Genomic DNA, 23,525 nt, shown 5'->3' on the forward strand with positions numbered 1-23,525 from the left:
AGGTCACTGGGCTGGGAGCCAGCCGTGCCCCCCAGGTAGCAGCTCCTTGGCAAGTCACAGCATTCCATGGTTTTCTGTTCAGCACAGTAAGCGACTGTGATTGTCCTTCCAGTCCTAAAGAGTCTCGGTTTCTGCGAGTCTTTTTTTTTTTAGGTTGAAAAATCCTACTGCATATTCCACAATTTATTCTTTTTTTTAAAATGACATTCTAGTCTTTGACTATTACAGATAATGTGCATCATTTTAGAAGAGATCATCCCTTGGGGCTGATTGTGATACCAGGGAGTGGAGGTGGAAAAATCCATAAAGTGATTCAGAAAAGCACACAGCCACAAATACGCACGCTCTTTGGATTGGACGATTTTGGCAGATAATGTGGCTCCCTCCTGCTCGTTTCCCTATGATTGTGGCTGCGTTCATTTTTGCCCTTGGGGGAAACCAGGCTTCTCACAGCTTCACTCACCCCAGGTGTATTCCCAGGGATCCTGGGGCAGGGCTTCCTCTGTCGGACGGCTCTCCATCTTGCTGTCTCATGCGTGTGCCAGCCTTTGTGCACAGGCCTGCTTTGTCCCTGCCCAGCTATGTGCTTCAGGCGAGTGACTGCCTCTCTCTGAGCCTTTAGTTTCCTCATCTGTAAAATGGGGATGAGTTGCTGAGAGGCTTAAGGGACAAGACGCTTTCCCCTTCCCTCAACCAGGAAAGAGTCTTGTTAGTCCGGACAAAGGGCGTTTCACCCGAGGGCGAGGGCGGATCACTTCAGGAAGCTGTGCGCCTCTGCTCCAGAGGGCTTTGAAGATGGGCAAGGTTGTCTACTGTGTCCTGCAAGATTCAGGAAGTCAGACCAGGAGGGATGATCGCCACGTAGTGTTAACCATTGGGGATAAAAGCAGGTTTTCATACAGTGTAGATGGCTTGACAATTGCAGTGAACATTTATATCACATACATATTATTCTATACATATAACTAATCTAATCCTCACAACAACCTCTGAGGCAGGTGCTGTTGTTTTCCTCATTTGCAAATGAGGAAACTGAGGCACGGCGAGAAGTGAAGGGCGTTCCCCAAGCACATGGGAAGTAAGTAGCAGAGAGAAGATTTGAACCCAGGCCTCAGAGCCCAGAGTCTGGGCCCTGAACCCACCACTGTACCATCCTGCTGGCATAAGCATGTATTTTTATATCTAATAGAAAAGCCTGAAAGATTAGAAACAAGAGTATAACCAGTGCTTTTCTTGGGGTCTTCCAAGTGGGATGATCACGGGGGCTTTGATTTTCTCCCGTTTTCCAAATGTTCCGTAACGACCAGGTATTACTGGTGTGTGTTGGGCAAAGAGCCATGGACTCAGCAGGGCGCTCGGCAGTGACTCATCCCCCTGAGATCTCTATCTTGTCTTGACCCTGTTTTAAGGGTCATGTTAAATGCTGGCAGGTCAACACCATAAGAGATGCCACTTTCACAGAGCTACAACGTCCACATTGCAAGGCACCTCTGGGTTTAATTCCTCTTCCTCCTGCATTGCCTGTGAGGAAAAGTGCAGCCCACAGATGTGAGGGCTGGGCTTGGCTTCTGCTGCCGCAGCGGAGCCCCAGGGGCGGCCCTGGGCTTCTGTTCTTCCCATGACATCACGCTGCCTCGGAGCGTGGGAGGTGAGCCCACGAACAGAGCTCGTGTGCAGGGAGGGCTGGGGGCAAGGGGTTCCTTCCTCTTCCCTCTACTCTTTTCTCTCTGCTGCTGGAGGCAGCCCCTGACCCTGCTGACATCACTTCCCATGGACCAGGAATCTGGCCTGGGGTTTCCAGTGACTAAAGTTACAACTCAAGAATTTCCCATCCCTAACAGGGCACTTCTCCCAGAGGCTTTCTCTCTGTGGGAGGCTGTCACAACCTTCCCCATTCCTCCAGAGGGACAGGGACTGTACAATATGATCGCGTCCCTCCCTGGCTCTGAGGTCTTCCATGGTGTCCTGGTGTCCGTGGCTCTTAGGATCAGGTTCAAACTGTAACCTGGCCTTCAAGCCCCGTCATTACATAGGCGTGGTCTCTTGTCTTCCTCTTCTTCACTCAGTTCACTTATGTTTGTATTTTTCAAACAGAAAAGCTCCGTGGGCTTCTGGTTGACTCACCCCTGTATCTCTAGAGCTTCTCAGAGGCCTGGAGCTCAATAATATTTTGTTGAATGAATGTATGACTTGATGTTCACGTAGATACCTGCTCCACGATTTCTGAAATCCTGGAACTGAAGTCCGATTATTTTAGTCCTAGTTTAGGGGAATAAAAAATGCCTCCCTCACTTCAGGAAACTCAGCAGAATACTATGTGACCGTTCAAAAATTCCATGTATGAAGAGCTTGTACCAATTTGGAAAATGCTTATGGTATAATGTTAGTAAATAAGGCCTGGATGCACAGTCTTACTTACAGCCTGGCACTAACTGGATCCAGAAGCACCCCTGTGCGTGTGGTGGGGAGACTTTCGGAAGGGAAAGTACCCTCGTGGGATGCTGTGTAATTTATTAGCTTCTTTCCCCTGCGTTTTTCCAAGTTTTCTTTAATGAGCAACCATTTTATAATAGAAAATGAAAAGAAGGAATGCATTAGTTTTAGTATTGTGGACAGTAGCCCCCTGCAAATTGCACAGTGCTTCAGACTTGGCAAAGTGCTTTTAGATCCATAGCTCTCTTGCTCCTAATAGCAGTTCTGTGAGGATGGTGGGCTGTGGATTCATTCATTCACTCATTCATTCATTCATTCAGTTCCCCCTGCCAGGGCTGGGACTTAGAGATGAGGAGAATGAGATGCCCAAGGCAACTTTTTTTTTTTTTTTTGCGGTACGCTGGCCTCTCACTGTTGTGGCCTCTCCCGTTGCGGAGCACAGGCTCTGGACGCGCAGGCTCAGCAGCCATGGCTCACGGGCCCAGCCGCTCCGCGGCATGTGGGATCTTCCCAGACCGGGGCACGAACCCGTGTCCCCTGCATCGGCAGGCGGACTCTCAACCACTGCGCCACCAGGGAAGCCCCCCAAGGCAAAATTATAGGAGGCACCTACTCTCTGGCTGCTGCTACAGGTGCAGGACCAGCCCTGAGAATGAGCACCTCCTTCAAATTTGCGCCTTGGGTGCCTCCCCTGCCTCACTTTGGTCCTGGCCCTGCCCCCACTCTGTGCCAGGCACTCTTCTCTGTTCTGAGGATCTAACAGTGAACGGAACAGAGAAAACTCTCTGCCTACTCGGGGCTTCTGTTTGGAGGGCAAGTTCTCTATTACAGTTGAGGAAACCGAACCTCCCATCCCACTGGGGAAGTGACTTGCACATAGCAAATAAGCAGCTAAACCTCAAGGCCCCTGGCCCTCTCGTCCACTGGTCTTTCTCCTAAGTCTTGTGTGGCAACCAAGTTGACATTTACATTAAAGTGTGAGTGTGCTGGTCCCCGCGGGCACTGAATGACTTGGGCTGCCTGTGGACCCCAGCTCCTGGTGGAGTTTCAGGTAGGATGGGGCCAGGCGGCTTTGTGGTGGACAGAGCTGGGCCAGCATGGTGACCCTCTGGTGGAGGGGCTGCCCTTCTGGCTCTAAGCATCCCTTTTTGCTTGCCTTCCAGCCTCCTATGTGATCACAGACCTGACCCAGCTGCGGAAGATCAAGTCTATGGAGCGGGCGCAGGGCGTGAGCATCACGCGCGAGCTGCTGTGGTGGTGGAGCATGCGGCAGGCCACCGTCCAGCAGCTGCTGGACCTCCTGTGCCATCTAGAGCTCTACCGCGCCGCCCAGATCATCCTCAACTGTGAGTTACCAAGGCCCCCTAGCAGCCAGCGTGAGCTGTGCCCTCTCACCTTAAAATCTTTCTTGGAGTTTCCCTGGCGATCCAGTGGTTAAGACTCCGCGCTTCCACTGCAGGGGGCATGGGTTTGATCCCTGGTTGGGGAACTAAGATCCCACATGCTGCTCGGCATGGCCAAAATGTAAAAATAAATAAAATTAGAAAACCTTTATTTTTATTTATTTATTTATTTTTGCGGTACGCGGGCCTCTCACTGTTGTGGCCTCTCCCGTTGCGGAGCACAGGCTCCGGACGCGCAGGCTCAGCGGCCATGGCTCACGGACCCAGCCGCTCCGCGGCACGTGGGATCTTCCCAGACCGGGGCACGAACCCGTGTCCCCTGCATCGGCAGGCAGACTCTCAACCACTGCGCCACCAGGGAAGCCCCAGAAAACCTTTCTTAATCTTAAAAAAATTTGAATGAAAGAGTTTACCATCCAACTAAGAAATTAGTAACGGTGGTCACCCCTGGGGAGAGGAATCGGGTGGCCAGGGAACCAGGTGTTGGAGAGAGACTTTATTGTCAGTCTTTTTGCACCTTTTAAATTTTTGTTCTCTGTTCCAAAAATAAATAAATAGAAATTTAAAAATAGCTGTAGCATAAAAATTCAAGGAAGTCTACAGTAAAAATTATTTACGTCCTCATCCTGTTTCCCAATTTAACCTCCCAAGAAGTAACCAGTAGTCACAATTTCTTATCTACCTTCCTAGAGATTTTCTAGGCAAATGTATACATGTGTCTACAACACTTTTTTATACAGATAGTAAGAGAACACCATGCACTCGGCTGTCCCCTTTATTTTCACCTAGCAGTCGATCTTGCAGATTGTTTCATATTGAGACAATCTTTCAACAGCCACATTGTATTCCTTTGACAGATGTACCATGATTTATTGATAGGTGTTCAGGTTGCTTCTAGCAGTTGCCTCCTGTGTACAGTGTTGGGATGTGCACCCCGTTTGCACACACGTGAATCTCGCATGGGATGACTTTCCAATATTGGAATGGCTGGGTTGAAGGTTTGTGTATTTTAAGTTTTGATTGATATCAATACCAGTATTACCAAATTGTCCTCCTACAGGAGAATACAACCATGGTGGGAATGTATTTAGCAGGTAATAAATAATACCTCCCTACCTTGCAGGGTGTCTGTGCAATTGAAGAAATAGAACACGTCAAGGGCCTGATGTTCAGCCAGTGCTCAGCAGAGGCAGGGGGATGAGGGGTCTGATTATCTCCACCTGGGCCCCCCCCGCCATGTCCCCAAAGAGACCCCTTCAGTGTGGGACAGTGAGCCAGACTTCTCACAGGTGCTCACCGAGCTCCTGGCCAGTGCCTGGTGCTGTCCGAGGTCCTGGAATACAGATGGGCAAAGCGATAGGTCCTCTGCCCTCGTGGAGAGCATAGTCATGAGGAGACAGTCAGTAGACAGGAAAACAAGTGAAAATAAGGGGATGGAGTGACAAGGTAGGGGAGCCTTCTAGAACACGGTTGTCATGGAAGGCCAGTCTGAGGAGGTGAAGTTGGAGGAATGGAAAGAAGACAGCCACGTGAAGAGCTGGAGGAAGAAAGCCCAGGGGAGAGGGGACAAAGGCCCTTGTGCAAAGGCCTGGGGTGTTGCAGGAACTAGCATAGAGCTGGTGTGGGAGGTAGAGAGCAGGGCATTCAGAGCCCCAGAGGCCTGTGGAAGACCCTGTGGGCCCTGGAGCTGTCCTGGCTGGGGTTCCTGAGCTGGGAATAACCTGGCTGAACCAACAGACCTCAGTTCAGCACCTGCCTGACTAAATCAGGGAGGGCTTCCAGGAGGAGGAGTGGGGGCTTAGAGACCTCCACCCTCAGAGATAAGTCAGGAGACACCAGGGTGGCCTTACAGGTGGAGACCTGCTCAGACCCATGCCACATTGGTTGGTTGGTGCGACCAATGCCTATCCTGTGTAGCTGCTTGCAGACCCCTGTCTGGCTTGTCTGCATCCCCAGAACCTGGCACGTGGTAGAACTGATTATGGAGTAGATGTGCCTTCACATACTTTTCATGTTTTGAGAGAATTAGTGGTAAACTCTTTTTTTAAAAATTTATTTTTTATTTATTTTATTTTTGGCTGCGTTGGGTCTTCGTTGCCGCGTGCAGGCTTTCTCTGGTTGTGGTGAGCGGGGGCTACTCTTCATTGTGGTGCGCAGGCTTCTCGTTGCGGTGGCTTCTCTTGTTGCGGAGCACAGGTTCTAGGTGCGTGGGTTTCAGTAGTTGTGGTGCATGGGCTCAGTAGTTGTGTCGCGTGGGGTCTAGAGCACAGGCTCAGTAGTTGTGGCACACAGGCTTAGTTGCTCCGCGACATGTGGGATCTTCCCGGACCAGGGCTCAAACCCATGTCCCCTGCATTGGCAGGTGGATTCTTAACCACTGCGCCACCAGGGAAGTCCAGTGATAAACTCTTAATGGGTTCAAAAAGAGGTGAGGAAATTCATGCCCACCCAAGGATGCCAGAGAGAGAGAGAGAGAGGGAGAGAGGGAGAGAGGGAGAGAGGTAGGTGTGGAGAGGGGGTGCTGCAGAGGGGGAGCGGGAAAGCCGCTGGGTCAGGTACAGTCAGAATGGAGGGACTAGGCCTCCTGCTCGGGCCACTTTGGGGAGGGGGACGCCGGTTTTGTCTCTGCAGGGCACTGGGATGCTGCAGGGGTGTCCCGAGGCCTGTGGGCAGAGACGTACTGGGGATTGAGACACAGGCCTCTCACTGGACACACCAGCTTGCCACTGACGTCAGAACCTGGCTGTTGACTAATCTCGAATATATTCTTAACGATTTGAGGTCAGCACACAACATAGTGCCAGATTCAGAGAAACATACTCATTGCAGCGTGACACTCTGTTTGAAGCTGACACTGACTGGGCACTTTCGAGGCACCAGGCGCTGAGCGTGGCTCCTCCCAGCAGCCCCTCGAGGTGGGCGATCTAAGGAGCCCCTTCTCCCCCTGAGGACACGGAGGTCAGGAACGGCTCAGAGCCTCCCCGAAGGGCACAGGTCCGGTCACACCCAGGCGCATTTGGATCAGAGCCCTCCTTCTTAGCTTTTCTCACGGGAACTTCACTGCACTCGGTGTTTGGGCTTCCAGGAAACAGTGATATTTGTCTGTCATCCTTTCTTCTTAGAACTTTACTCAGTTCCCTGTTTTCCGGTTCCAACCTCCTCTAACCTCTCAGGGCTGTGAGAGTCCACCTGTGTTCCCCAATCCTCTTTTCTCTGCTGCTTAGCCTTGCTGATTAAAATTGCCTGAGGAAGAGAGGTTCAAGCCTGTCTCTGCATCCACTTTTGTTTCGGGAGTTCGGTTGTGTTGTCACTATTGCCTTCAGTCCTCAGGCAAGACACTTCCCCTTTCTGTATCTTGGATTTTTTTTTTTTTGTTTTTCATTAGGGAGAAAAAGTGCCATAAATCTTGGTCACTTTTTGGAAGTGAATATAGAGGGCATGTGTGAAACATATTAAGTTTCTGTTATTCCAACCGGTCAGTTTTCCCTTCCCTAATTGTAACATTAGTTAAACCTTAGTTTGCATTTACTTGCTGAAGATTGTTTATGAACTTGCTCGGTTGCCCACAGCAGTTTGAGAACCTCACTTCTGCCTACCACTTCTTAGAGAGCTTTAAGAATAAGTTTGAATAAAACAGAGCTTGAAAACCAGACACCAAAAGTCCCAGAGACAAAGTGTTGTCCTCAGAGACTTACGACTCCAGGTCGTAAGTATTTGCATGTAGCAGAGGCCTTCCATAGGTTGTATGTGAACCGGAAGGTGGAGTGTGGGGTTCCCAGGGGGCCACATGTGTGTCCAGTCTCTTGAAATCACGTGCTCTGGGGCTGCTAGTGCCATTGTACAGAGAGCTCTGTACATTGTATAGAGAGCTAGTGCCATTGTACAGAGAGCTAGGTGTGTGGGTCTCCGTTCCTTGGTATCTTCTCAGCCTTAATTGCCAAGACCATTATTGTTCGATTGTCAAACACTAAATGTTATAAGAATTAGAATAAATGAGTGCAGAAGGCTTACCATTCCTTCTTCTGGCAAATCTGCTGGCCAGTGTCAACCATTTTGCTCTTTTAGCTGTTTCTTGGTGGCTTCCTGTATTAGCATCCCAGGTTCATTGCTGTTACTAAGGGTAGGCTGTAGTGACTTAAATGAGACAGACGCTTATTCCTCTCTCCTGTGACCGTCCAAGCTGCCCAGGGCTCATAGGGCAGCTGCCCAGTGTCAAGGACCAGTTTCTTTCGTTTTCATTGCTCTGCTGTCTGGGACAGCCGGCTGCCAGCTCCTACCTGAGACGGCTACTCTGTGCCTCCACACGTGCCTTCCAGCCTACAAGAAGGGCACGGTCCCCTGGAAGCTGCAACATAACCTCCCTTCCCAGGCCGTTGGCCAGGACTGGTCACATGATCACGCCTAGTTACAGGGGAGGCTGGGAAATGTAATCTGTAGCTGGGAGCCTGTGTGCACAACTAAAGCGTCTGTTACTCTAGCAGAGGAGGGGATACATACTGGAGGGCCAGCTGTCTTCCTACAGCCCTCTGCTTTGGGCCACCCAAGTATCCACATGCACCCTTCCTCCCACGAGCAAAACGTGCTCACCCTTTCCCCAGGGGAGTGTCTTCTGGCAAGGGGAGTGGGTCCTTTGTTTGGTCCATCTGGCAGCCCCTTGTTCTTCTCAGTTGACCAGTGATCCTCAAAGTGTGTTCCCTGGACTTCTGAGCATCAGCATCCCCTGGGAGCTTGTTAGAAATGCAGGTTCTCAGGCCTGACCTCAGCTGCCGATTCAGAAACGCCAGGGGTGGAGTCCTGAGTCTCCCTCCAGGATATTCAGGTGCAGATAAAAGTTTAAGAACCGCTGACCCAGCACCTGGTTCTCTGACTACTGGCTCTGTCTTGGGGGGTGGGGTAGACATTGGGGGAGCATGCCTGTGGCCTCAGTGGAAGTGGGAACTGGAGAGGCTGCCCTTATGGGGGGGCTACACGGCTTTCACAGCCCACTTCCTGCTGGGGGAGGGGTTTGGGCACCTGGGAGGAGCTGTGGCGTCAAATAATGGCCGGTTTTTGTCACACCAGGACGGTGGCTTCTTTGGCGGTACAGGTCTCTCAAAATGCTGGAAGCTTCTGGTCTCTTGGCTTCTCATCAGTTCTCTGTGTGACAGCCACAGCTGATGATCTGGCCTAGGTAGCTTCATTCTTAACCCTGAAAGGTTTGTTCTTCCTCTTGGTGGCCTGTGTGCTCGGCCTGCCCCCCCCCCAATGGAAGGTGCACGCCTGGAGCCTCCCTCGGGGCCACCTGAAACAATAGCTTAGATGGGGCGGAAGCACTCTTATCTTGACTCTTGTTTCTGGGCTCTGTGTCTGGCAGAGAGCCCCTCCTGCAGTTCATCAGTGGACTGAGAAAGGTGGAGTGGGGATTAGAATGGTTGGGGCCATGGTATCACCTCCTGCTGGGGCTGACCCTTCAGGGCCCCTGACGGGGGTTCTTGGTCAACTTGGATTGTCTGCTACAGGCCAAGAGTCTTCCTTTTCATCTCTGCTTGAACACGGTCTGGCTCCAGTGGAGTTCTTCTCCCTCTGTTGGAGGTCCCTAAAAGAGAAGCAACGTGTACCAACATTCAGAGCATTTTCAGCTTCTCCCCTTAGAGTTATGGGTGCTCGTAGCACGTGGCCTGCCTTCCGAGGGTCACGGGTGACGGTTTTGCTTTGGTGTAAGCACAGTAATCAGCTTTCCAGTCTGCAATATCTGGGTCCTTCCCACCTGGAGCATTATTATATTGATTTAGCTCCGGTAGGAAAGGCCAAAACAACACCAGGTTAAACTAAAAGAGGGTTTCTTTCCACTAGCGGTGTGTGTGTCGGCCATCCAAAGCTGATAGGGTGGGTCCACAGTGTCAGGGATTCAAGCGTTTTTTCTACCTTATTCTGCTGCCCTGCGCACGTGGCTTCCACCTTGTGGTTTGAGATACTCGCTCCGGCTGTTCCTCTCTTTTCCACATTCCAGGCAGCAGGAAGGGGAGGGGATTTTCTTTCCTTCTAAGGGTACAATCTGAAAGATGCGCTTTATCACTTCACAAAGTTCTATTAGCTAGAACCTAGTCACATGACCACAATTAGCTGCAAAGGGAGTCTGGCAGTAGCTAAAAAATGTGGTTTTTAGCAGCCGTATGTCTAGCTAAAACTTCTAGAATATAGGAAGACAAGGGGAATGGCTATTCTCTACCACATTTGTACCATCTCTAAATAATGTGCTTCTCCTGTTCTTTTCATATATATCAATTTATATATTATCCATTCACTTCCTAGACCAGGATTTGGCTGTACATACCTCCTCTCCCCCTTTGGCTCCTCTGTGGGTCTGTAGGTCGTTTTTCTAACCTTTAACTAATATTGTTACACATATAATTATTTTTCCATGCGCTCTAGGCAGTGCCTCTTGGTGCGTCACTTTGTGAGGTGAAGCGTCGTTTACTTGCCCTTTCTTACCCTCCCCTCTCCACTTTCACCTCCCGACTTCTGGCAAAGACCCGTCATAAAGTGGTCTTCCATGGATGTCTTCACATCTCCAGGCTCTTCTGAGCCCACAGGGAAGAGCTGGGTCTTGGATGAAGCCCCAGTCTCTGGGTCAGGACAGGAAGAGGAATGCCGCCTTTGTGTCCTGATTGAAAAAATGTCTTTCTGTGATGGGGAAAGTACTGTGTGCATAGGACGTCCGCAGGGCGAGTCATGGTGCAGAGTAGCATTTCCCCAATCACATGCCCCAGATGTGTGCTCCAGCAAGTTACGCCGTGCAACTAGAGGTTTCATGAATCACTAGCCTTGGGATATCTGTATGCTTTATCAGTGCCCCCTACCTTTGGAGAGTCACAGTGCACACCCAACGTTTTAAGGATCTGATAAGTTCTATAGCAAAGAAATCTATTTAGGTCGGGGTTTTCCATTTACATTTGACCACAGAGCCCCCTTTTCATTTGATACTTATTAATATTCCCATGGAACCAGTACACTGTGGGAATCAGTGCTCTGGTACAATGGTGGCCATGGTGCAATTGCTGGGCATCCCAGGGGAGCCTCTTTATAGAGAGTCTGGGGGACCAGGGGCAGCATTTGCACGGCCAGGTCAGCATTCAACGTCAGGAGAGTCTGACCCTGGAGGCTAGGGCCAGCCATCACCCTGGGGCTTAAAACGTGAGAGTCCTACTCCTGAGGGGGACTTTTCCCGACCACCAGGCTTATTTAGGGAGAGGGCTGTGAGCCAGGCTCCAGGGTCTAGGTGCTGGCATCTGCGGGTCTCAGGAGCCGGAATCAAGGCAGAGGCTGATGTATCAGAGCTGTGGCTTCCAGCCAGAGGCAGGTCGGCTGTCATCACGGCCACTGCGGCAGGCAGGGGACCTGATTAAACGGCACTGAGGCAGGCAGGGGACCTGAGCCTGCCGATGGTGGGGGTCTGATGGCTCTAACTCTGAGCATGGAGGCTCGAAACCAGGTGTGCCTGATTCGTGAGGTGACACTCTCCCTCGTTCCTCCCCATAGAGAGTTAGATACACAAAATCTGGACAAGAGAGTCAGTAGTGAACTGAGACATATTATCCAGTGCCTGCTGTGTGCTAGGTGCCGGGGACGCAGCAGTGGAAATACAGACAAGGGCTCCGACCTCAAGGAGCTTACAGTTTAGTGTGGGAGACGGGCATGAACAGGATGATGCCATAGAGACGTGTACCCAACCACAGCAGGAGTGCTCAAAGGAGAAGTGTAGGTCGGGTGGGTAGGTAGGTAGGAGGGTAGGAGAGGAGAAGGTTTGATCTCATCTGGGGAAGCTTCCCTAAGGAGCTGAAACTTGAGCCTCCATTCAAAGGACTGGCGGGCCGACCGCACAGGTGTATCCAGGCAGAGGGAACAGCACGTGCAAAGGCCGGGTGGTGGGAAGGAGCAATGCTTGGGTGTGGTCAGGTCTACTTTCATCAGGAGTGTAGGGAAGGTTTTCGAGGGCTTCTACCTGGGAGTACCCCCATTGCTCTGGCCACAGTGGGGAACAGGGGCCTGTGAGGTTCCAGGCGTCAACTGAGTAGGAAAGCAAGAAGCTTCTGGAACCTGAAGGGACTCCAAGGGAAGTGACCAAGGTTTCATCTTCCCATCTGCTGCTACCATCTTCCTGGGAGTTTCTTTCAAGTTTCCCAGTTTTCATGCAGTCTCGTCTTGGTTGTGCAGCTTTCACAGTTTCTAACTTTTGGTTTGGCAGCTCAGCCAAAGTCATTTCCTTCCTGGAGCCGGGCTTTCACTGCGTGGGGAATTTCTATCTGCTGCCTAAAGTGAAATGGAAGAGAACACACCCTTTCTCTCCCAAAGAGGCTGAGCTGTTGCAAGGGCCAGACAGGGCTCGTGTGTGTTCTCCTGGAAGTTTTCCCAACATCCGCCCCTTTCCTACCACTAGGGGACAAAAAAGCGTGGGAAGGACTCAGACCCTGGGGCCCCTGGAGACTTGCCCCTGGGCGTGGCACTGCACAGGGCCAAGACCACCCCCCCCGCACCCCACCCCCTGCCAAAGTCCTGGCCAGGAGTCACTGTTAACTGAATGCTAGTCATAACTTGTATTTAGCACCTAATATGTGCCAGGCAAGCATCTTATCTCACAAATCTCGCTACTCCCATTTTACAGATGAGGAAACTGAGGTGCAGGGATAAGTAACTTGCCCAAAGCCACACAGCAAGTAAGCAACCGGCTGGAAAGGGATGCAGGTCTGCGTGACCTTAACCCCTGCTGGGGGAGGTCACTAGATGGCATCAAGTCTCTGAAAAATAGGCGTAGACGTTGCCCTGTCTGCTTTTCTCGTAAATGGGGGCGCTTCAGAACACGAGCGATGCGAGGCTCTTCGCACATCCTTGCTGAGGGGCTCAGGATGGTCTTCTGACTGTCCTTCTGTGTGTTAGTTATTCCACTGGAAAAGAGCGAGGCTTTAATCACTGCGGGTTTCTTGGGAGTAAATGTGAGCATGGACAGAGGGGCTTGTGTGTGGTGCCTCTAAACCAGCCCCCAGTTTTTCAGAGAGGACGGGTACGAGCTGGAGGGAGAGGAGCTGCGGTTTACTGAGCTCCCACTCTGTGCAATGCGGTCGTAAGCAGCTCCTCTGGGTTACGAGCTTTGGACACATGTCGAGGTTACCCATTAATCAGGATGGGCTACGTTATGTGGAGGTCACAGATAAACCCAGAAATCTCAGCTGTTCAACACAGCAAAGAATCAATTTCTCCAAGTGCAGTGCTGGCTCCTGCCTTCTGGCACTCGGCAGGCCATTGGGAGTGCACGGCTTCCAGGGTCACTGTGGAGGGGGAGAGACAGATGGACGAGGCTCGCCAGCTCTTAATTGCTTTGTCCAGGAAGTGACAGTAGCATTTCCACTTAAAATCCATTGGCCAGAACCGGTTACGTGGCCCCAGCCTAACTGCAAGGGAGGCTGGAGTCTGAGCGGGAGCAAATGACTATTTGGTAAGCCCTGTCTCAGCTACTGGGTACCTCAGTTCAAGGGGGTTTATTTTAAGGTTCTGCCTAACCATGGCCTACGAGATCTCACGTGGACTAACCCTTGCCCGGTTCTCTCACCTCATCTTGGCTACTTTCCCCCGCATTCATTCAGCTCAGCCGCTAGGGTCATCCTTCATTTGAGGAGATGCACCGAAGTGTTTTCTTCCTCAGGATTTTCGCATATGCTATTCCTTCCCCTTAGAATGCGGGCCCCTCCCCAGCTCCCTTGCATTCTTCCCGTGGCTCATCCCTCTCATCTTCTGGGTCTCTGCTTAAATGGCACCTGCCCACAGAAGTCTGCCCCGGGCACCCCGTGTAAGTAAGTGTCAGGTGCCCCCCTCCCTTCCTCCAGTTTGTTGTCAGCATAGAACTCCTCCCGGTTTAAAATTAGGTATCTTTTAACTGTCATGCGAGTTTTGATAAGTCAGAGCCCGCAGCCCCTAACACAGTGAATAAATGAATAAGGATGGATGAGTCATTTTAGCAGCCAGTGAGCAGGTCCAGTGGAGGAGCCGTGATAGGGCGATCAGGTCTTAAGACAAGGTCATGCCCCCTTATTTGCCTAACTTCCCGTCTAGCTTGAGTTGGGAGTTTTGAGTGGTTTGTGTACGTGGACTTTGGATGCCCAGGAAGGTTGAGCCCAGGGATTGGGAGGGAAAGGAAAAGGAAAAGAGAGGGTCCAGAAAGCTCTTTTTGTCTTGATACGGCCAGCTGGCACCTAGGTTCTTTAGTTAGGGATGAATCACTTTCATTTGCTCTAGAAGGGATCTGTTTCAGCCACATGAGTCAGAATAAGTACAAAGAATAAAAACAAATTTATAAATGTTACCTCACTGTTTACTTTGAGGGCTGAGAAGAGTGGGGGCAATTCCAGACTGTGCTCACTGGGGAAAGACCTTGCTGGCAGCTGGAGTCCCCTCTGCTCAAGCATGTGGCTCCCGGATTTGCCACTGTGTTAAATGTTCCCAGGCTGCCAGCCGGCGAGGAGAACCCAGGCCCCTCTGCCAAGGGCCCAGCACACCTAAGCCTTTTGACCAAAGGAAGCGGGACCTCAATAAACATGTAATGTAAACATGTAAATAAGAGAACTGTTTCAGGCTTCACTTTACGCAAGTATAAACTGGAGAGAGCAACTGGGCTTTCTCCCCAGAGGTGTCCTCTGAATTCAGTAGGCCACACCTATGGGAAAGCACTTAGGACAAAAAAAAAAAGCCTGACCTAGACTCAGGGGTGATGATCCTAATGATAGTAAATTACAGTGGTAGCTTATAACTGTTGAGCACTTACTTATCTCATCATCTCTGGGGGTGTAGGGTACAGTTCCTCATCCCACTTGTCGGATCAGATTTGGAGCGTTTCCCTTGCCCGTGAGCCTGGCTGCGGTGTGCATGGCGGGCTGGAAGCCCTGAGTTCATCTTTGGGCTCTTGTGCTCATTAGAGAGAGTGGGACATCCTGAAAATACAAAGCAGAGAGAAAAGGGAATCAGGCCCATCGTCCCCTGGGAACTGTGGAGAGAGCACAGAGAAATGCTTTTGCCCCCTTTCTCTGCCCCCTGGTGCCGGAAACTCAACCCTCATCACTCCGGGTTAAGCCAGTCGTTCTCAGCCTCACCTAGGGAACTTTCGAAAGCATCCAGACTCTGATTTAATTGATCTGAGAACCAATGCATCAACCCCTTGGTGCCCACAGACACTGAAGCTGTTATTTCGAGCACTGGCATCCCCTCCCGTCCCTAGGGGCACTGGCAGGGAGAACTCCAAGCTGCCTGTCCTCCTGTGTGTGACCAGGGGCTGCCAATGACACAGCGGGCGGAAGCAGGTCTAGCTGGGCTTCTGTATTACTCATCCCCACGGCCACTGCACCTTCAAGGCCCTGCCACTGCCCACTGAGAGTCATGTGTCCATTAGAGGGTTTTTTTTTTTCTTTTTTGTTTTTTTTGGCTGCGTTGGGTCTTCATTTTGGCGCGTGCGGGCTTTCTCTAGTTGCAGCCAGCGGGGGCTACTCTTTGTTGTGGTGTGCGCACTTCTCGTTGCAGTGGCTTCTCTTGTTGCGGAGCGTGGGCTCTAGGCTCGTGGGCTTCAGTAGTTGTGGCGCGTGGGCTCAGTAGTTGTGGCTCGCATGCTCTAGAGCTCAGGCTCAGTAGTTGTGGTACACGGGTTTAGTTGCTCCGCGGCAGGTGGGATCTTCCCGGACCAGGGATCGAACCCATGTCCCCTGCCTTGGCAGGTGGATTCTTAACCACTGTACCACCAGGGAAGTCCCTATTAGAGGGTTTAAACTGTTGGATACAGCCATCCACCCCATTTGCTTCCTACAGAGACCCTAAGTTGGGATCAGAGGTCCTTTTGGGTAGGGAGAGAGGACAGAGGACAGAGGATGACTATGTCACAGTTTGTGTCCTGGCCTTGGCCTTGGCCCAGCTGCTTTTTGTATCTGGTCCCACTGAGTCCTGGGACTGTTCTGGGACAGAGGGGTTATAATTCTTCTGACTCCGCGGGAGATGCAAATGAAGCTCAGAGGGTTAAGAAATCTGTCCTTGCGCGTACAGCTAGGATTAGAAAGCCTGGCTCTGGGAACTTCCCCACACTTGCTCTCGCTTCTACTCTGTGATCACAATTCCTATTTTTGGATCTCATGATCCTGCAGAATTAACTTTATGCATGGAATCTTTGTGAGATTCCAGCGGAAGAAAGAGTGCTGTCCTGGAAGCGTGAGGCTGTTCCCGTACACCAGTCATAGGAATAGATGACGTAACCAGCTTGCTTTTTGGTCCTGGCCTTGGCAGACAGGAAACTCACAGGAAACTCGTGAGATTTAAAGCTCGTCATGACCCTTCTTCATGAACATTTTGTCCTCCTTTGCTCCATCCTGCCCTCGATGTTCTATTTTTATTTCAACGGCACTCTGGTTTACGTACCGGCCCAAAGGAGTGGGTGTTGTATCCGCTCAGCTATCAGGGGTAAGCTTCCAGGCATTAAGGGCAGAAAAGCCACAGTTTCTCCCTCTTCTGGGTTTGCTGGTGGGAAAAGAGGCAAGCAAAGGCCTGCCCTGCGCCTTCCAGCTAAGCTCGGGCAATCGGGCACTGGCAACCTAAGCGTCAAAATGAAGATGTGTCCTGTTTATGCCTCTTATTTATTGTCTGCATCTGAACACCCACAGAGGGCTGAAACGGGGGTTTCACAGGAAACTGAAGCTTGTCATCTGATTGTAACTGCAGGCCTGACGTTGGCCTCTGTGGCTGGGTGGGGCCCTCGTGTGTGACTAGGTGGGAGGGGGCGCTGCAGCAGAAATGCGCTGACAAGCTGTCTCAGGCTGGCACCCGCCGGTGCTGGTGCCCATGCCTCAGGGCTGTTCCCTCCTCGGGCGGGCATGTGCCCCAGTCCCACATGTTTGCATGGACCACGGTGCCAGCTGTAGGCCCCTGCCTGTCACTGCAGACTCACCTTAGGTTGAGAACATAATGAAGCCTTTTCTATCCCCTGTTGGTGGAGGCCAGGGAGGTCAGCCACAAATGGGTGGGTGGCTTCGGTATTCCTGCCACATAGGTCTTGATGGAGAGGCAAAGATCTGTGCAGAAAGGGAAAGAAATAAGGAATAGGACACTGAAGTTAGGTCAGGCCGCGACCGTCACCTTCCCTTCCATTTGTCTGATGATGAAACAGGCTCAGCTGGGCCTTGGATGGGGGGAAGTGCCGCTTATTCTGGGGACGCAGGCAGTTGGGGTGCAGGTGGCACCTTTAGAAGCTGATGCAGCCAGGAACACCTCCTACCGTGGTGGGCTGTCTGGGGTCCCCTTCACCAGCAGGCCCGGCCTGCCTGACGCGAGGGGAACCGGGGCCACAGAGGAGTCACATCTGCCCTTGTGTCTCATACACAGATGTCATCATGAGGATGGCGTGGACATGGCCCTTTGAGGTACACGGGTAGGACCCCAACTGAGGCAGTTGGTGGAGGGAGGGTGCGTCAAGGGGCCTTCTCCCTAGGCCAGAGAGGGGAGGGCAGGGGGGAAGAGGGCTCAGAGTGGCATTGGGACCCCTTCCTCCTGGGATCTTTGCTTCTGCCCTGGATCTTCTCACGAGTCAGCCTTCACTGCCAGTGACTCTCACCGGCAAAGTTGTCACTTTGCACGAGGGACGGTGTCACCCTGTGCCTGTGGAGAGCAGTGCATTACGTGAGCAGAGACGTGGGAGTCTGTGAGTCCTGCCGGTAGGGCTGCCCTTGGGGAGGAGCCTCGCTTCTGGGATCCCAGTTTGGGCCAGAAGGGCCTCTCCCTGAGGTGATTGGGTTGGGGGCGCGTGGTGCCTGAGGACCCCACGTGGGGAGAAACGAAGTGTGTGTTCTCCGGGGTCCCCACAGGGGCCGTAAATCCTGCTCAGCCATTGGTTCTGGCAGGGGACCCCACCTCCCTGAGCTTCCGTTTCCCTCTTTGCTACCCCTAGGGTTGGGGTGAGGACACACACAGTGAAGGTGTCAAGGGCACGTCCTAGACCATCAGTGGCAAAATCCAGGAGCGAGCGGGCCCCGCATCTGCTGCTCAACTGCTTTCGGGCTAGTCACCCTCATCGGAAGGCTCCGTTCTCGTCCCTGTTCGAGCAAGCTTGCTTACTGACTTTTTCTTAAGAAACAATTTACTGTGCAACTGATACACACATGATCATTGTTGAAAGATTCTGCCAAATGCAGATAACCCCCCCAACCCACAATTATACAGTCCTTGATAATCACACCATCCAGAAATGTTCACAGTTAGCATTTCCTGTATATTCTTCGGGTTCTTTTACACATATTTTACAAAGAAAAAAACCTGGGTAACACATTATATATCCTCTTTCATTGTCAGTCAACAATATATTGGTGGTTGCCGGAGGTGGAGCGCGGGCCCAAAATGGGTGAAGAGGGTCAAAAGGGAGAACTTCCAGTTACAAGATAAATAAGTACCGGGGATGTAATGTGCGGCGTGGTGACTGGAGTTAACAATACTGTACTTCGCATAGTTTTAAGTTGCTAAGAGGGTAGACCTTAAAAGTTATCACAAGAAAAAATTCGTAGCTGTGTGGTGATGGATGTTAACTAGACTTACTGTGGTGATCATTTCACAGTACATACAAATATCAAATCATTATGATATATACCTGAAACTAATATAATGTTCTATGCCAATTATGTCTCAATTAAAAAATATATTAACACCTCTCCCTCTCCATATCATGGATATCCACATACATCTTTTTAGTTACTATTAAAGTGAAAAAAAAAAAACCTCACACAAGTCAAAATATTTAAAAGAATAAATTCATTTAAAGAGACAGAAGTAGAATGGTGGTTGCCAGGGGCTGGAGGAGCGGGGAGGGGGAGTTGGTGTTTAATGAGGGCAGAGTTTCAGTTTGGGAAGATGAAAAAGTTCTGGAGATGGATGGCGGTGGTGGCTGGACAGCGGCGTGAATGCGCGCAATGCCACTGAACTGTAGACTTTAAAATGATTAAGATGATACATTTCACGTTAAATGTATTTTACCGCAATGAAAAAAAACAAATACAGTAAAACAACAAAAAAGTGTACATGATGCGGAGTTGTGTTAAATGAAAACGGAAAGACTCCCGAACTACGGTCCTTACACCCACTCTGGGCTGCTTAAGAGGTGACCCGGTATTTTAAAAATATGATCACAGCACCACCCATGAAGTGCCCATCTTTTGAGCTCATTGGTTAACATGTGCTAGCTCCCTTAGTCTCATGGAAGTTATCCAAAGCAAACACAGCTGGGAGCTGAGGGAGCTGGTGTCAGGTCAGAGCCTGGACTCTGAACCGCTAAGCTCTTCTACTTCTTTTAGAAGATGGTTCCATTTAAAAGAACAGTATGTCAGTAAAGGAAACATGGAAAAAGTCACCCACTATCCCCCATTCGGCCTTCTGGCCTTTCCTCACTTGCTCGTACCCTTTGTCCTGCTGTTCCTCAGTCGGGGCCCCCCTGCAGAGGGGAGTAGGGATGCTGAGGACAGTGGCCATGTGAGTGGTTCTGCCGGACCGGATGACAGGGAAACCAGCCCCAGGTTTGAATCCCATCAGCTGTTTGACTCGGGACAAACCATTTTACCCGTCTGAGCCTCAATATGCTAATAAAATGCAGAGAATTCTGTTAACCATCAGAGGTCGTCAGGAAAACCAAATAAATCTGCGTCGTGCCGTACACACTGGAGTGCCGTTCGCTGAGGCGTTGCTGATATTGTTCTAGTCCCACAGCTCGGATTTGAGAAGCTTGGTCCCGTGCTTGGTCCCGTGGTGACGATCGGTTTTGTTGAGAGAGAGACACTGTTTACCTGTTGGAATAAATGCTCCTGGAGACTCAAAAGGCTGGAAGCGTGTGTTTTGTCTCAGCCCCACCTGGTGCCCACGTGAGAGTGAGCGAGTGGGCTGGCCCTCCCTGGGCTTCAGTGCCCTCTGTGTTTTCGGTTCTCAAACATGGGTCCACCTCTGACCACCAGAGGGTGAAGGGCCTTGAATGCAGGGCTGTAGAATTTGGATTTGGTCTGGGAGGCAGTGGGGAGATAGGAGGGCTCACGTGAAGAGTGTGTGCCTTATCCTGCCAGTGGGGAGTCGTAAAGGCTTTAAGCAGGGAGGTGGTGAGGCCAGGTCTGTATTTTAGTAAGATGCAGCCTGGGGAGGGCTCTGGAGGCCACTGGAGCTGGAGGCCGGGACCATCCTGGAGAGAGAATGGCAGTGGTGGGGGGAAGGGAGAGGAAGCAGGTTCACTCGTAGCAGGCTCTGTGGAAGCTGGTGGAGACACACCCTCTGGCACCTTTGGGGTTTCCCAATGCAATGCAAAGAAGTGATTACTCTGGAAAAACAGGTGACCTCCACCCAGGCTCTTTGAGCCGGTCCTGCCTGACCAGGCTGTGTGATCTCAGACAAGCCACTTAAGCTGCTCAGGCCTCAGGGTCCTCATCTCCACCAGGCTGCAGCAAGGGACCTGGGGAGGATTGCTTGCGCGCAGAGCTGGGCCTGGCCGTGCATTGTGCAGTGTCGGCTGGCAGTTGACGTGGCTGCTATTTTCAGGCTTCCTGTCACTAAAACAGGGAAGGATGCACATGTCTCCACTGCTCTTGGAAGGGGAAGCTGGAGGACTGCCAGTACTTTTATATTTAGGGGCTCGACTTAGGGACTCAGCCGGGTGGAGATCTTTGACTTCCCCACGTGTTCAGGGAACCGTGTGGTCTGCAGAGGCCTTGCATGTCTGCACTCTCATTCCCCGCTCCCAACAGCCCTGTGAGGGAGGCAAGCAGATGTTATCATGTTATCATGATGATCATCTCTCTGTTTCATAGGTGAGGAAACAAGCTCAGAGAAGGAAAGTGACTTGTCTAAGGTCACACAGCAGGTAGGACTGGAAGTAGGTGTGTCTGACAGAGTATCTCAGCTGGACCATTGTCGGGTCCAAGAGCTACACCTTACACATGGGGAGGCCGAGGCCCAGAGGGAAAAACAACTCTCGGGGGGCACATCATGAACTTGAGGCTGAGGCAAGACTCTGATCAAGGTCTCTGATTTCTGGACCCAGCCTGTTGATGGCTAGCCCCCTTCATTGAATGATAATAGCTTTCTTTCTTCCCACCTCATTTCAGGGAAATCAGTTCCTGAAATCAAGTCTTCCATCCCAGACTTCTTGGATACGGTGAAGCCAGGAAAGCCTTTGGCAGCTTCTGTAAGAAACGCTGATGATGAACAAGAAACGGAGCAGCCCATGAGGCCAGCCACCTTTCCAGGCCCGGGTAATTTTAATTTAACTTAATTTTTTAATTTAAAGAAGATTTATTTAAGGAAATGTTTTATCTATAAAGACATTTAGTTCAGCATATAATAGCAAAAAATTGGAAACAACAAATGTGGATGGCAAAATTAACCACAGATGGTGGTGACAATAAAATGCTGCTGGCAATGATGTAGGTCTGTATACATACATGCAAATATGCTCACGATATACTGAGTTTAAAAAGTTAAAATGTCAGACGACAAAAGGATATATACCGTCTATTACCTCTTTTTTTTTTTTGGTTGCTCTGCACGGCATGTGGGATCTTAGTTACCCGACCAGGGATTGAACCCGTGACCCCTGCTGTGGAAACGTGGATTCCTAACCACTGGACCACAAGGGAATTCCCAGCGAGGTGTATTTTAATTGTTATTATTAATTTTTTTTTTGGGGGCTGTGCTGCACAGCTGGTGGGAATCTTAGTTCCCCAACCAGGGGTTGAACCCGTGACCCCTGCATTGGAAGCGCGGAGTCTTAACCACTGGACCGCCAGGGAAGTTTCCCATTTTTGTAAAAAGAAAAAAACAAACTCAGTAACTGGGGGCTTTCTATGTGTCAGACACCGTTCTAAGCCCTTCAAGAAGTTGAGCTGTTTAACCCTCAACTAACCGTATGAGTTTGGTATTGTTTTTCTCCCCATTTGACAGATGAGGAAAATGAAGCACAGAGAGGTTAAGCAGCCTGCCGAGGTCATATGCTCCGGAGCCCAGGTATTTTACCTGTGGTTCCGCAAGGCCCCAGCACAGGCACCTGAGCCATGTGATTTGAACGCTTATATCCTCAACCGCTGCACACACCCCTACGCCACAGCCTCTCAGCCCACTTCAGCTTTGTCTCCATCCCCTTGTGCCCAGGGAAGGGCTGGGGGACAGTTTGCCAAATGATGGAAGGACTCAGCCAGCGGGTAACTTCCCGAGGGGTACCCGCTCCTGATGCCGTCCTCCCCACCTCTCCCCCGGAGCCCCGCCCGCCTTCTGCTCTCCTGCAGCCTCATGAGTGGAAAGCTGGAGACCCCAAATCCATGAAACCTCCCAAATCCGTTGACGTGGCTCCCAAAGCCAGGGTCAGCGTCGGCTGAGAGGTGCGTGCACGGGCTTTTGCATCGGGTGGACCCATATTTGAATTCCAGCTCTGCCCTTTCCAGCAGGAGAATGACTTAGCCTCTCTGTACCTCATATTCTTCATCTATAAAATGCGCATAATAATAGAATAATAATTCCTAACCGCCTACATCATCGTGTGTGGTTAGGAATCATACACCTTGGTGTTGCCACCACGTAGGTGCTCATTAAACGTTAGCTGATATTAGGAACATTCCAGGCACCCCAGGTACGTTGAGTCTGGAAAGTTAATCCTAGACCAAGGAGTCTAAATTATTTCCTGTAGCTAAAGAGTTTTGGAAAAAAAAAAAAAAAAAGAGCAGAACTTTGATCGGCAATTAAAGATAAGGGGAAATGGTCCTAAAGCTAATATGATACTAATCGATGGCCAACGGGAAAGATAATAATAAAATAGGGAAATTCTAGGGGAGTGCTGGTGGAGCTGGAGGAGGTTACTGGTATAGCAGCTTCTTCAGAGGTTCCTTATTTAGGCTGCCGTGAAAACAAGCATCATTATGTCTCTGCCAGACTTTGCACCCTCCGCTTTCTTGAATGGCACTTGGGAGGACATGTGCCCAGACAGGTCAGGACAATAAATAGAATCTGTAGACAGAGACAGGAAGTTGACTGGCTATCTTTGCCCAAACTAAAAATAAGGGCATCATCATTAATTTCATCAGATAACCCAAAGCCAGTCTTTTCTTGGGAAAACCCAAGGTTCCATTGGGCCCAGAGTTCCAGCTGAGTATCTCGTAGGAGTGGAGAACGTGGAGGCAGAGGTGGCTGGGGAGGAGGGCACACACAGGGAGGAATGGTGCCGCCTGTCACTGAATCAGCCTGACCACCCAGGGAGGGGGCTCTTGATAGCTGGGGAAGGAGACATAGCCTGCCAGAGCTCCATGGCTGAGCAAGCGGCGGGACTGGGATTCAGCTCAGGTGAATTGTTCCAGAGCCCACATCCTAACCTCTGTAGTGGGGAGAGACATGGAGAAGGAAAGTACACGAGCAGATGAGCCATGGACATGTTCTAAGCACCTCCTTAAACAGATTCTCAAAGCTAGATTTCAGATAAAAGGGCTCTGGGGCTTCCCTGGTGGCACAGTGGTTGGGAGTCTGCCTGCCGATGCAGGGGACACGGTTTCGTGCCCCGGCCTGGGAAGATCCCACATGCCGCAGAGCGGCTGGGCCCGTGAGCCATGGCCGCTGAGCCTGCGCGTCCGGAGTCTGTGCTCCGCAACGGGGAGAGACCACAGCAGTGAGAGGCTAGCGTACCGC

At 51.0% G+C, this 23,525-nt stretch overlaps 1 protein-coding gene across 2 annotated transcripts in view; it reads left to right on the plus strand.

Annotated features, from left to right (window-relative positions):
• IRAK2 (interleukin 1 receptor associated kinase 2) overlaps positions 1-23,525 on the plus strand; it is a 58,088-nt gene that overhangs the window by 5,578 nt on the left and 28,985 nt on the right. For both annotated transcript variants that reach the window (XM_082664557.1, XM_082664558.1), the window contains exons 2-3: positions 3,597-3,779; positions 20,963-21,109. In XM_082664557.1, the coding sequence (XP_082520683.1) occupies positions 3,597-3,779; positions 20,963-21,109 (330 nt within the window). The remainder of the gene's footprint in view (positions 1-3,596; positions 3,780-20,962; positions 21,110-23,525) is intronic.

The sequence above is a fragment of the Grampus griseus genome, assembly GCF_964374135.1.
Source record: "Grampus griseus genome assembly, chromosome: 10".
Classification (NCBI taxonomy): domain Eukaryota; kingdom Metazoa; phylum Chordata; class Mammalia; order Artiodactyla; family Delphinidae; genus Grampus; species Grampus griseus.